Below are 14561 nucleotides of genomic sequence, written 5' to 3'. Positions count from 1 at the left end.
CATTTTCTTTTGTAACGTTCTTCCCTTGCTCTATATGTTTCCTTTCGCAACTCATTGTTTAACTTCCAGTATATTTTTCTGCCCTTTTCTGTATCAGTTTGTTTCCTCGTCTTCCTTTCCCACATTTTCTGCAATATACATATGTTCTGTAACCCATGGTTTCTGAGCTGTTTTGTGTTTCTGGTAATATACTACTTCTTCTGTAGAATGCTGTATACGGAGTTTAATATTCTCCCACCGTCTGTTACTACCCGCATCTATCCTCATTTGAGTATTTTTCTTCGAGTTTCTCAACAAAGAATTTCATATTTCCTCGTTTTTCAACTTTTCAGTATTCAACATCTTTTTGCCTACTTTTCTTTTGCCTATAAGTTTCATTTAAATATCTACCTTCGGCCAGCACAAGATTACGATCAGAGAAAATATCGGTCCGGGGAAGGGTCTTTGCGTTCTTCAAACTATTCCGATATCTGTCCTGAATCATAATATAATCTATCTGATATCTTCCGCCGTCTGGGGACTTCTATGTATATATCTTCTCTTGTGTTGATTGAACCACATGTTCCGAATTACTAGTGAATTCTGTATACAGAAATTGATCAGTACCTCTCCCCTTTCATTTCTTTCGCCTAGACAATAGCTGCCTACTACATGACATTACCTTCCTGTATTTCTAGAAAGAATGTTGAGTGTATTTTTGCTGACGGTAGAATTCAATCAGATGTATATGAAGCAGTAAGAATAAGAATAAGAATCATTTATTGTCGTTAAACAACATGATGATGTAATAGACAACGTCAAAATTTAAGTTCGCATACATGCAATATTTACAATTTTAATTAATCAATACAATATTTTATATTTTACCTAGTACTACTTTTCTATTCTAATCCTGAAATTTCTTCCTGAAATTCTGAAATACTATATATACACTTTTCTAAGAGCCACTTTTTACAAAAAAATTTATAATCTCCATTTCTCTCACTCTAAGTGGCAATAGATTATACAATTTCATCCCTATATATTTACTAGCAGCGTTCACCCCGCTTCGCTGCGGTCACCCCGGAACGCAATAAACTTTGTTACTTAGATAATTTTTACTTTTTCGCTTTCAAGTGATATGATAAAAACCATAGAAGATTGCAGTAAATCTTAACATTATATCGCCTGTCATTTATGTTAACCCGCCCCGCTTCGCTGCGGTCATCCCGGTGCTGGCATATTGTAAAAGTGTCTGTAAAAATAAGCAAATCAATTAAAAAATTTTAAACAGAAGATTCAAGCTATTTTCCGCTGTATATCGCCTGTCATTTATGTTAACCCGCCGAGTGACACGGTCATGCGGGTTGCATATAAATACGTTTATTTTTACCTATGATGAACTAACAAAGGATTTGTGGACACCTGAATGGTCAATTATCTCAAGACACTGGTAATTAAAAATTAAAGTGATATGATAAAAACCATCTAGGGTCCAAATCCTAATAACCCCCCAAAAATGAAAGAAATTGGTTCAGCCGTATTAGCGTGATGAGCGGACAAAGAATTGTACGTTCTCTTTTATATATATAGATAACTATTTTGAATTTTGCACAGCCGCACATGGGGAATATTTATTTCATACTACTTCGAGTAACATAATTTGTACAGTTTTCTTTGATATACATAAGGCACGATAATATGTACAAGGACGGGATAGTCATTATTTCAGTAGATCCTACCATAAAGTAAATATATTTATTTTATGATCATACACAGAAACGACAAATGTATGTGTAAAAACTCACACAAAGGGATATATTGGGAACCAGTTGAGAGAGGATGCTCCTCAGCATTACACTATTTTAATTGCTCTTCTTTCAAGGTTCATATTTTGGTAAATTGGATACAAATATAAGCGAGTTTTCATCTCTTTGAGTGGAAGAAAGGAAAGTCTGTCATTCAGTGGCGTACACAGAATCTCATAAAAGGGGTAGGCAAACTCCTAAGTTCATGTCGTTTCAGAACACACACGATTTCTGTATACATATATTTTTTTCAATACGGTAAACATTTATTTTTCTCATAATATCTTGTTGAAATGCATGGGCGCCCATCTCCCTGGTTGCTATATTACATTTGATATTTTGTTTTATTTATATTAAGAAAAACCTTAAAAAATGTAAGTTGTTTTCGTGAGTCAGGAAAGCCCGGGCCCCCCTGCCCCACCTTCGGGTGCCCATGTCGAAATGGGTTAGAGCCCGGAAATCCTTCTTTGCATACCGTACGCCATTGATCACAACATAGAGAAATGTAAATAAGATTTTTTTTTTTTTTTTAGATGGGGAAGATAATTATATTCTTTGAAGAGTTTTCTATCAGTGATCATTAACACATTAACACATATCTTAACAAAGATTATCGCTCGATAAAATCGCCGATATTACGTTGCTACTTATCTAAAGAGGAAGCAGAAGAAGAAGAAGAAATATGCATGCATGCATGTATGAACATGTATATATATGTAAACATAATTAAGACGAGTTGAAGTATAGGCCTATACATATATTTATGTATAACTCTTATTGTATTTATCTTAAAGGGGGTAGACTCTTTTTCTTCTTCTTCTTCCTGCCATTGTAATTAACATAAATCTCTTTGAAGTGCAGCAAAAAAAAAAAAAAAAAAAAATGAACGGACATTCCATTCTATTCCATACAACAAGTTGGCAATTTACCTGTTTCACTTTCTGCTAAACCAGGAACTCTTATGCTAAAGTTTTTTTTTTTTTTTTTTTTTTTTGTGCGTGTATATCATTTAAAGTAAAGACAACTGAGGAAGGGGGGAGCAGGACGTAAGGGAGGGGAAAGAAGAGAAAGATGTAGTGTACTAGTGCCAGACACGTAGAATAAAGAAATAATAATAATCCATCCACTCCGCTGTTGGTAAAATTGGTGGTTACTGAGGCTTAACAGTTCCACAAACATTCACCGCTAAGGAAAAACTCTTCAGTGTGTGTGTGTGTACGAGCTCACTTAGTAGGCACAACAGTGGCAAGGAGGAGTTGAAAGAAAAAAAAAGTTTTGTTTACCGACTAAACAGTTCTGTGGAACAATCGTCCTTATTTTCGCCGTATTTGTAACGTGCTGCATTCATTCACCGTAGTCTTAAGACTTGGTTTGCTGTTGTATGATCAAGGTACAAGCTACAAGAAGGTGATTCAGTTTGTTGGTGTCTGTGATTATAGTGGCGCGCGCGTAGCAGAAAACGAAAAAAAAAATATTCTGTCAACTCTCGTGGTTCCTTGTTATTTGAGAGTTCTAGGCGGATATATATTTTTGGAGTTGTATAATAATCTATTCGTGTTGTCGATTCTAAAATTTTGCTGCTTTTTTGGTAGTGAATTATTTTACGTGTACGCTTGTTTTTCCCGTCAACACAAAAGTCAACATGGATAGCAAAAAGTCAAGCAAGAAAAGTTCCCGTAGTGCCAAAAATGGACATACTGTGACAGAAAAGGAGGTAAAAACAGTTATCAGCTATGAAGAAGAAGGGTAAGTAGATTTTTGTTATTTTTTTTCTGTTCATAAACAGTGGCGGATCTAGGCTGGAACCGGGGGGGCCTAGGCCTCCAGTTTTCCGAATGACAAAAATAATTTAAGCTATTTTTTATATATATTGTTGAAAGTTTATAGTAAACTCATGGTATAACTATCATAGGGATATAGTATACAACAGGTCCTCATCATTTCCCGAGGACTCACGAAGTTCAGTCTTTTACGGATTATTCATTGAGGATCTAGGAACTTCAAAATGGGGTAACAAAGCGACTTTAATTTACTTATCGACTGAAACTTGTACATGACATACCACCATTTCTGTACGTGGTGCAAGAGTTTCAACTATCCTCGAGTACGGTGCACTTTATGTGCGCCTCTGTAGTGCCCTTGTACTTTATATTTCACTATGTGTGTGTGGGGGGGGAGGTACTTGAACGCATATTGCATGTCTCGTGCTCGTGGATAGTTCTTACTGTTGCATTACGTACAAACGTGATGGTATTTCATGTAGAAGTTGTAATAGCACACATAAGAAGCACAGATCACGGTGTACTCATACTGCATATTCCAGTGTGAGTACAACATGATCTGGGTTTCTTATGTGTTCTATTACCACTTGTACATGACATACCACCATTTCTTTACGTGGTGCAAGACTAAGAACTATCCTCGAGTACGGAACACGATGAGGAGCTGTTGTATACTATTACCGATGCACTATATTCTATGGGACAGAAACATGGTCATTTCATAAAACCAACGAAAGAGGACTGAAGGTTTTCGAAATGTGAGTGTGGAGAAGAATGGAGAGAATTAGGTGTTTCGAACGAAGAACGAATCAGGAAGTGTTAGAAGTAGTAGGGGAGGAAAGAACAATTTTAGATGTAATTAAAAATAGAAAGAGAAACCAGTTGGGATATTGACTAAGAAGAAACCGTATCATGAGGGAACGTACTGGAAGGCATGGTAGCAGGAAAAAGAGGGAGGGGCGAAAGAGGGTACTGTCGATGGACGGTACTCTATTAAAACAAAAGTATCGACCGGGAAAACGAATGGCTTATCTCAAGATCACGGTGCATGGATGATTCTCAACTTTCGGCTAGTGACCTGCCAATGGCAGAATGTCTATGATAATTATCACAAAGAAATATAAAAGAATTATAAATGAAGACAATTTTTTTACATTTAAAGAAGAACCACGTTTATTTTGGTTTATTGTTTCCTGAAGAAAAAAAAATCATACCGGTGCAAAAAGTGACGACGTTAAAATTGGATACGAAAGGAGGTGCCCCGGTGGCATCATTCACCCTCTCGGCTGCTCCCAAACATGTTGTATTATAGGTTAAGTGATGTAAAACTATATTTTCGGTTCTCCTTCGCTTGACTCTTTCCTCAAGAAATTAAAGCTAGCATCGTCACTGGGCACGAATATATCAGATGGCGCAAAGTGATAGAAGATTTTTCTTATATAGATTACCGCAAGACGGGATTACTTTGCACAAGATTTAAGCAATTTTAAAGAAAATCGCATGTAGCTTACAAACGTAATGGTTTAGGACAATGTATTTTAAACATAAAATAGCTAGACATAGTGCAAGTTCATTAGTAAACATTCAGTATGACCATAGTTATTGAAATATAAACATTGGTGCAAAGTAACCCCGTAGGTGGGGTTACTTTGCACAACATACAAAGAAGTAAGTTCAACATACGAACATAACATTTCTGTGCAATGTTTTTCCTTCAGTATTTATACATTTTACTTTCTGCACAAAACTGCATGCAGTTTATAAATATTGATATTAGGATGATGGTACCGGTATCAGTACTTAGTTTGAATTATCTATATTTGTAAAGAAAATTATGTATTTTCTGATACCGGCACAGGAATCACATTCTAATAGTTTAACATATGTCCCACAAAAATGCCAACTTAGGAACAGGTGGGGGAGGGAAATTCTCGTGAACTGATTTGCCTTGGTTATTCCTTATGTTCAAGAATATCATCCCAACCGTAATCAGTGGAAGATTTACGGGGTTTGGGACTTTCAGGCTGAAGCTCATCCAAATTGCATTATTTCTTTTTTTAAAAAATCTAATGTTAGTCATTCCTATGTGTATAAGCTGCAAGCCCCCTCCCCAAAAGTCTAATGATTTCTAAAGAAAACGAAGCCTTTGAAGCCCCTCTCAAACTACATTTCTGAATCCCCCACTGTTCATTATTTGTTTTCCAACAAGATATTCATTCCGGCATCTACCTAAATAGGAAATTTACCTAAATTTAGAATTCAGGAGGTTCCAGTAGTAATAATTTCCTATCTAAGTGGTATTTTGGACCGGTGCAAAGTAACCCCGAGTAGAGGCTGAAACCGCCTTCTCTCAGTTTTACGGTTTTTTTTTTTTTTTTTTTTTTTTTATGACTTTAGAACGTTTCACATTTCAATCTCAACTATTGCATCAAAGTCCCATTATACACAGTAGTATTCTATTAAATGGACTTAACTTTGACGTAAAATTCTTGTACGTGATATCTTTCAAATTTTGTCGCCCTTTACAGTGACTGCTTTCCATACCTCTACAACAACGAATCCTCCCGGTAATTAGAACTGATGTTAACCGCCAACATTATAGCCAAAATACAATTATATGTTCTATCTTACGGTGGAAGTTGAAACTTCCTGTTTAAGGTTCATGGTTTTACCGACAGAGGGCCGTGAGACTCTTTATCAAATTTTGTGCAAAGTAACCCCGTCTTACGGTACTTGTTTAAGAGATTGTTAGTAGGTTAGTGGATAGCATTCTTCTCTTTCAATCAACGATATTAGGGCAGTTGCGATATCAGTTTTTGGATATCGAAATCTCGAAACTTGGTCGATATATCGAATATATATATATATATATATATATATATATATATATATATATATATATATATATATATATATATATATATATATATATATATATATATATATATATAAGTATAGAATATCAAAAGAAAGAAAATATTGAAGTATCGGTATGATGGGTCAGTAACACATTTTGACATCGATATATCGAAATTTCGGGAGGCAAACCGCTGATGTTCTAAAATATCTTTGTTCTTCCGCTGTTATTAAAATCAAGATGTTCCGGGTTCAAATCCGGTGATCGACCGTTTAGACTAAGGTTTTCCCGACTTTTCGCCATCAGTCCAGCAGACAAATATCGAGATTGTATCTTTAAGTATATGCCATGATGGACATTCTTCCACCTTCCTTTCTCACTTCGTTGTAGTAGTACGTTTTTAAGGAGTCTGGTTTACTAAAAGCGTCTTTATATACTTACTTTGTCTGTTTATGTGTTCACACGTCCGTCAGACAAAAGAAAGAAAAAAAAGTGTCCTTCCGTCCGGAATAAAAAAATATCACAAGAACTATTTAATGAGACACCATCAATTTTAGCCAAGATGTCGAGAGTCAAAAATTAGGAAACTAGTTTGTAGATGGAAATGATCTGTCCACCGGAAGTGGTAGAAATCAACCATTTCCGATTTTAACGTTAAATACTATAAAGCAAAAAGGGGTAATATATAGCGAGAAGCGGTCTTCTATACAATCGATTAAGGCTGGAAAGCTTAGTAATATAACTTCCGGTTCCAATATTGATTTGCATGGAGCATAAACGATAATACACACAGCGATTTTTTTTTTTTTTTTTCAGATTTAGCGTTCTAAGATTAGGTACCATCTTTCTTAACGGAATTCCGCTTTTAACGTTGATCGATATAAAACACAAACGGTAATAGACAAATCAGAAGCGGTTTTCTGCAATCAGTTAAGCTTCAAAAGAATATATTCCATCTCCAGTCTAGTGTCTGTACTAAAACTAGAAGCGCTAGAAATTTACTACCATTCCCGGTTTCAATTAGGGATGGGCAAACCCGGGTTTTGTAAAAATCGCAAATTGGTTTCTAGAAAAACCGATATCCGAAATCCAACGTTTCGGTTTTCTCAAAAATCTGATTCGGTTTTCACCAAAACTGGTTTCAGTTTTCTCCAAAACCCGGTTCGGTTTCTCACCAGAGTAGAGTTTCATAGTTCTCCGAAAACCGGATCCTATAACATTCTCTTCTCATTCGGCAACATAGAGAATTGTTACATCAAATAAAGGGTTCAGGACATCGCTTCTCCAGATTCGCCTTAGATTGGAATCCCTAACTGTGAATGGTATTTTGTATTACCAGGCGTTGTCTTTAAACATGGCAGGATTATTCGACGTCAGCATAAAGCAAGCAGACCAGGAAGTGTGCAGTCACATAATAGAACATCTACATGTACAAGGGCGAACATCAAAATAAGGTCAACAGCGTGATTCATTAAGTACATCGGATTCAACACCAATCATTATTTTATTCAGTTCGGCATAACATCCGCTCGAACTTGAATTATTATTTATACGTGGAATCCATCTGTAATATCACTAGTCGACTCTCATATATCTCCTTCAGCCATCCAGTACACGTTAGGAAATATATACCTATATCTACACTACTTCAGGATTCTATAAATCAAAAGAACAACAGCTTCAATGTCAAAACTCAATTTCCTTACTTGCATTTTATTACGCCTGTATATAGATATACCAAAATAATGAGAGGATCACATTTTAAGGTGAGGTAAAGAAGAATAAGTTGAGGGGACCCGTAACTAGTTTACTCACACATATGTATTATTATCTCCATGTCACAATAACATTATTTTTACTATATCCAGTCATTAACAAAGTAGATCCATTTAATTTTACTTCTTCTAATCAACCACAGTATATCTCTTTCCTTCTTTTCTTCGAACAAGTTAGAACATAGTCATAGTCATAACATTCTACATAGGTTTGCAATTATTAAAAGGGAACATTAAATTATACCATATGACAATATTCAAATACATGATAATATTCATAAGTAAAAAGGAAAGAGATTTTATAATAATTATAATTTTTAAATGTTAAAAATAATCCGAATCTATATATTTATAGCCTTTCTGCATATAGAACATCTTTGCCACAAAATAAAAAATTCTACAAATTCTTTTTTTGTCATAGAACTATCTATTTTAGGAGATGAAAACTATGTTATTTGTTAAAACATTAAAAACGTCTGTAACTAACAAAATCTAAAATTTTGGTCCGTTACAATCCGTTTACAACAAAAACAGTTTTTTTTTTTAACATTGATTTTTAAGCATATCGATTTCGGTTTGCACTTCCTTTTTATGAGAATTGACACATGTTTCTGAGCTTCTTTCATTTGTATTCTCGACGCATGTTACAATGTCGTAAAATCAATATACCGAAACTAGAGAAAACCGAAACCGGTTTCGGTAAAAAAAACGAACCGGTTTTTGGAGAAAACCAGAACCGGATTCGGTGAAAAACTGTTTTTGAAATTTTTCAAAAACTAGTTTCGGTTTTCCTAAAAACTGAAAAAGCGAAAATTATTATTATTATTTTTTAGACTACTAGTTTCAATATTATTTGAGCAAAATAGCACGACATATACAAATCAACGAAGTATATACGTGACACTGGTACTTACTAATTATTCCAATGACAACTTGGCTTAATGGGCTGCATCTGGAAGATCGTTTAATAAGTTATTCCGTTTGCCATTCAGCGTCACCGAGACCTGTAGCTTGGTTCTCATAATCCATCTATTCGAGAAGGCGAGATGGGGAACGGCATATACTCTATTACAAGAGTTAATCATATGATAGCCTGCGCAGTTGTTAACTGGCAACGGATTTAAGCCGCCGGTCGTGGTTCGAACCCCACGTTAATATCGTCGTCTTCATAATTTTACAAACGGATATAAGCCACAAAAAGTCAGTTCCAACTTCGTTCAGTGTCCGAAATGCACGAATTAATATGGTTGTCTTACAAAAAGAGTTGTTAATTTGAAATAGGGTCGGTGGTTTTCTTTAAACTTTTGTCTGACAATATGTTCACTGTATGCTGGTGCCTGTCTAATACACTTTTTTAAAAAAACTGAAAATTTTACATTGATGGAGATGCAAAGCAAAATCTGAAATAACGTTCCTACTCTGCAAGCTTTTCCCTGCTGGTACACTAGCTAGCGCGCGCACCTTTGGTGCACTTTGTTCTTGGTCCAATTCCTGGTGGGAGAGCCTTGTAAATTTGAACACATCACGATGGTTCGGATCCAACCTTAAACTAAAAGTTAATGTCTCATATATACATACACTCGTTACAGAAAATGGACATAAAAAGTTCGAAACCAAGTATCAACTTCAGAGCGAATAACGTAGCAGAAATATAGTTTGAAACCATATTTGCAGGCGGTACAAGTTTACACATTCAGTGCTCGACATAGGTCGTTAAAGAAAAATTTAGGAACATTTATAAAAATTTCATCTTTTCCTATTTCTTCCGTGTTACTGTCAGCGATGGTTGAAAAGATAGACCCTACGTATATTATCTGTCTATTTATATAAATAAAAATGAAAGCGACTATCTTTGTGACTTAACAACTCTTGAACCACCCGACTGATCTAAAGCCTGTGACAAACATCTTGGCATTTCAACTAAACGAATAAAACGCAAGCTCTGACGCGATGTTGCCGAATGCTAAGGGGTGTGATTATGGTTAAACAGACGAACTACAGCGCGATCAGGTGGCAAAGGGTAGACGTGGATGTATACAAAATAAACGTGGCAATACTGCTGGCCTCTCATTTGTTAGCAGCATTTAAAGGGAACTTGGAGCGCCGCCTTCAAATGCTAAGATGTTTGTCACGCCGTTTAGATCAAATTTTCAACATAGATGAGGTTCGGGCTTGGGGTGGATTTTTTTATTGTTATTATTATTATTCTAATCATTTCACGACGGTACGACGTAAGGGAGGAAGAGATATAAAAATAAATAAAACTTAATAATCCTTGAACCACGAGACCAATATCGATCAAATTTGCCGCATAGATGAGGTTCGGGCCTGGGATGTTTTTACTTTGACGGTGCAACTTACTTTGATCATATTACTTTGACGGTGCAACTTAAGGGTAGGCGAGGGGAGAGACATTTGAAAATGATCGAAAATTACCGATATCAGAGAGCGTTTCAGTAATAGAGAAAGTGACTGACTAACGGAACATATTACTTATTTTTTCTTATTTTAAGCTAGCGAAGCAGGTAATTGCCGCTAGCGTCAAATAAATGTCTTTAACCGTGAAATTCTGCAATCCACCCATTTTAGGTTAACTAAGATCTCAGAATAATGAAACGCAATTAGTATTTGTACGTCTCACGATTATGTCTTTTGGGCTAAAGGAGACGGGTTGGTGTAAAGGGACAAGTTTTGCCAATAGGTGTCACTACAGTTTTCGTATCTCTCTCATGTGTTTTTTACCTTTCACGAAAATTTACAATTTCTCTTATAAATTTCAACCTAGAGATTTCAAATTTTTCGAGAAGAAACTTCATAACATCGAAGACAACAATCCGTGCCGATTTCTTATTTAGAATTTTCTTCATTGTTGAAAGAGTTATATTGTTAAAAGTTTGCATATCCCTTTCAACAAACAAGCCATTTTAACAATGAAGAAAATTCTAAATAAAAAATCGGCACGGATTTTTGTCTTCGATGGGTTATGAAGTTTCTTCTCGAAAAATTTGATATTTCTAGGTTGAAATTTATAAGAGAAATCGTGAATTTTCGTGAAAGGTAAAAAATATATGAGAGAGATACGAAAACTGTAGTGACATCAATCAGCAAAGCTTGTCCCTTTAAACTAACCTTAACGAATGTAAATCATAAAGAAAGAAATGCTTAATATAATGTTTAGAATTGGTCAAAGGAAGACAGAATTTTCGAAGCAAGATTCGAGACAACTCATTCAATATAAACAGATATTTTCTTAACAAGACACCTTTTTCATAACACATGAAGTTAAGACAGTCTCATCCTTTGTTTTTGTGTGCATCGCTAAGAGTGTTGTTCTTTACAAACGTACATCGTATGGGGTCGAACTAGGGATTAATCGCCTCAGACGCCAGCGTTCTACCATATCACCACCTCTCTTTAAAAAATATGAGAACACTAATACGTAACTATCAAGAAAGAATGGGACATGGATGACCATGTAAGCTTTTTTTTCTTCAAATTAATCAATCCAAATATGGAAGGTTTGAACTCTTTAAATTCCATTTGAATGTAGGTCTGTTCCTCGCAGTCACTTTAAAAAATCTCCTTTTGCAATGTTTTGCTATAATTCTAAAACTGATATTTAGATCCTTTCCGTTTTCATTGTCTTATCTTTTTTTTTTTTTTCCTTAGCAGAGACGGCTTGTGAGGGAAATCACATCGATAAAAAATAGTTTTATCCATACCAGCTTAGGGAAGAAAACCTAAACTCTCAACGTGGAATTTCACAAATGATATTTTGCGTGCAGTGTAGTTCTATTGATGGTACTTGGGAACAGTAAAGAATACACATAAAACAGATGATGTAGTCCACTTTATATCATTAAATATAGCTCTTCCCTGTCTAATCTAATATCCTTATTCATATGACAAGAAGTAGGATATTTAGCCAAATTTTCTTCTCTTAGCTTGTAGGAATAAAATTACAATTTTTACCAATGTGATTTCTCTCTGTATCTTTCATAATTAAAGCTAAGTGAATCTTAGTTCCAAACTTTTATGAGTGCAGAAAACTTTAACTTCAGATTAGGATCAAAATTAGGCCGTTGAACTTCCAGTCTGATAAGGTTGATAGGTTATCATAACAACAATGCTCTCATGATACAGTAATCAAGTAAGTATACACGTTTTAACGGTTAAAGTATGTTTTACAAGAAAAGAAAACTTTGAACTTGATAAGAGATAAGGTATAATGTTACCAAACTGTTTTTGCACTCCGATTTTCATTCCGCAATGGAAACGTTCTGTTTTGTTGTTGAAATTCTCGTACGCCGATACGTATTTGGTATCCGGCTATTTGAGGCGATTAGGCTATTTGAGAAAGCTTTTTTGATGCGTTACCCCCTGTAGCGAACGCGGCCAAGGTGGCTATTCAGTAATTTTACTTTCACCAGAGTTGTAAATCGTACTGTGATCCAGTCAGGGTTTCCGGGTCTTTTTGCCAGGTCCAGATGTGTAATAGCAGAGTTCCAATACTCTGCACAAACCATCTTCCAAGCAGCTGTTTCTTGCTACAATCCCTTTGCCTGGCAACACGTCTTTCCTTTTGAAATCTTTTAAACAGCAGGTGGTCTATTTTTCCGAAATGCACCAAATACGCTCGAGCTAACATTTTCTCTGTGTTTTTCTTGCTTTCGCGTTTGTGATTACCCATCCACATTTAAATACATGGTCAGCGTATTCCAAGCGTACGCATAAGCAATAAATACACTTTGCGATCGCCTCAAATAGCCGGGTACTTAGTGTTAACGATATTTAACTCAATGGAAGTTTTCCCACACTTTATATAACCTAGAAGCGAAGAAAAACAGTTTGGAAGTGGATCACTGACAAGGAGACGTACGGAAGTGTCGCTCGAGTGACATCGATCGGTGATCACCGATTTGAATGAAACTTTGCACACTTGTAGAACATCGAAAAATAATCGACACTTTTTTTTTTTTGCTTTGTTTCGGCAATCATGAAGATTTAAGGGTAGAAATCACCTTTTGAACGTTAGGGGTGGTCTCCAAGCATAGACAGAAAACAATCATTTAATACAGAAGAAAACATACTGCCAGGAAGGGGGGGGGGACTAGGACAGCTGATTCAGAATCTGACGTCAAAATTACAAAATTCAAGATGGCGGATCCAATATAGTGATTACAATTACAAAATGTCTTCTGGTTTGAAATTCTCTGCAGTTAGCCAAGAACCATTATAGTTGGCAGGGATTACTGCGAGGAGATTGCAGACCAATTTGAAACCCCTTCCTATACCCATTTTAATGGGATGCTAGATTAAAGTGAGTCTCAGCACTTCTCACTATAGCATTTACAGAGACGCAAACAGTAGAAAGTGTGGCGCAGTCAATAAATCTATGACTCACAGCTACACCATACAACCTTTAATTTCTGAAAATGGTGTTCTGTTGTCACCCTTGTTAATTATTTTGCAGGAGAAGAATGGAACATTTGGCTCTATAGTCCAAAACAACATCTTTTAATCTGAAAATTTCCTAGTGAAAGCATCAAATTCGGGAAAATTAACATCAGGTTTTGTGAGATCATGGTTTCAAGAGGTATTTCTCCCAGCGTCTAATGCAGTCCAACTTGTTATTAGATTCGTGAAGTGGCCACAATCAACTTTTCAACCTATTTTACGAACAAAACAGTATCTCAATAAAAACCACTCGGCACTAACAACTGGTAGGATTCAGTCTCTTGATGTGTTCGGGTTTAGGCCAAGGAAAAACTTCTTGAGACATTTTACTGATATTGTTTTCTACAACTATAACATAAATTTACATCTCCGTAATGATATAATTTAGATCCAAATCACTGATTGATAATCATTTTCTTCTCCCAGATTTGCAAATCGTATTAAACTAGCAGCGTTCACCCCGCTTCGCTGCGGTCACCCCGGAACGCAATAAACTTTGTTACTTAGATAATTTTTACTTTTTCGCTTTCAAGTGATATGATAAAAACCATAGAAGATTGCAGTAAATCTTAACATTATATCGCCTGTCATTTATGTTAACCCGCCCCGCTTCGCTGCGGTCATCCCGGTGCTGGCATATTGTAAAAGTGTCTGTAAAAATAAGCAAATCAATTAAAAAATTTTAAACAGAAGATTCAAGCTATTTTCCGCTGTATATCGCCTGTCATTTATGTTAACCCGCCGAGTGACACGGTCATGCGGGTTGCATATAAATACGTTTATTTTTACCTATGATGAACTAATAACAAAGGATTTGTACGTTATGGACACTTGAATGGTCAATTATCTCAAGACACTGGTAATTAAAAATTAAAGTGATATGATAAAAACCATCTAGGGTCCA

At 35.7% G+C, this 14561-nt stretch overlaps 1 protein-coding gene across 1 annotated transcript in view; it reads left to right on the top strand.

The window, feature by feature from the left end:
- The first annotated feature begins 2914 nt into the window (after nt 1–2914).
- Nucleotides 2915–14561, top strand: part of nemy (cytochrome b561 family member no extended memory) — a 616447-nt gene continuing 604800 nt past the window's right edge. Inside the window, exon 1 of the mRNA XM_081739592.1 lies at nt 2915–3533. Within this exon, the coding sequence (XP_081595718.1) occupies nt 3430–3533 (104 nt within the window). The 5' untranslated portion in view covers nt 2915–3429. The remainder of the gene's footprint in view (nt 3534–14561) is intronic.

Source organism: Thermobia domestica, chromosome 15 (assembly GCF_964235325.1).
Source record: "Thermobia domestica chromosome 15, izTheDome1.hap1.1, whole genome shotgun sequence".
Lineage (NCBI taxonomy): Eukaryota > Metazoa > Arthropoda > Insecta > Zygentoma > Lepismatidae > Thermobia > Thermobia domestica.
This window is presented reverse-complemented; position numbering and strand designations above follow the sequence as displayed.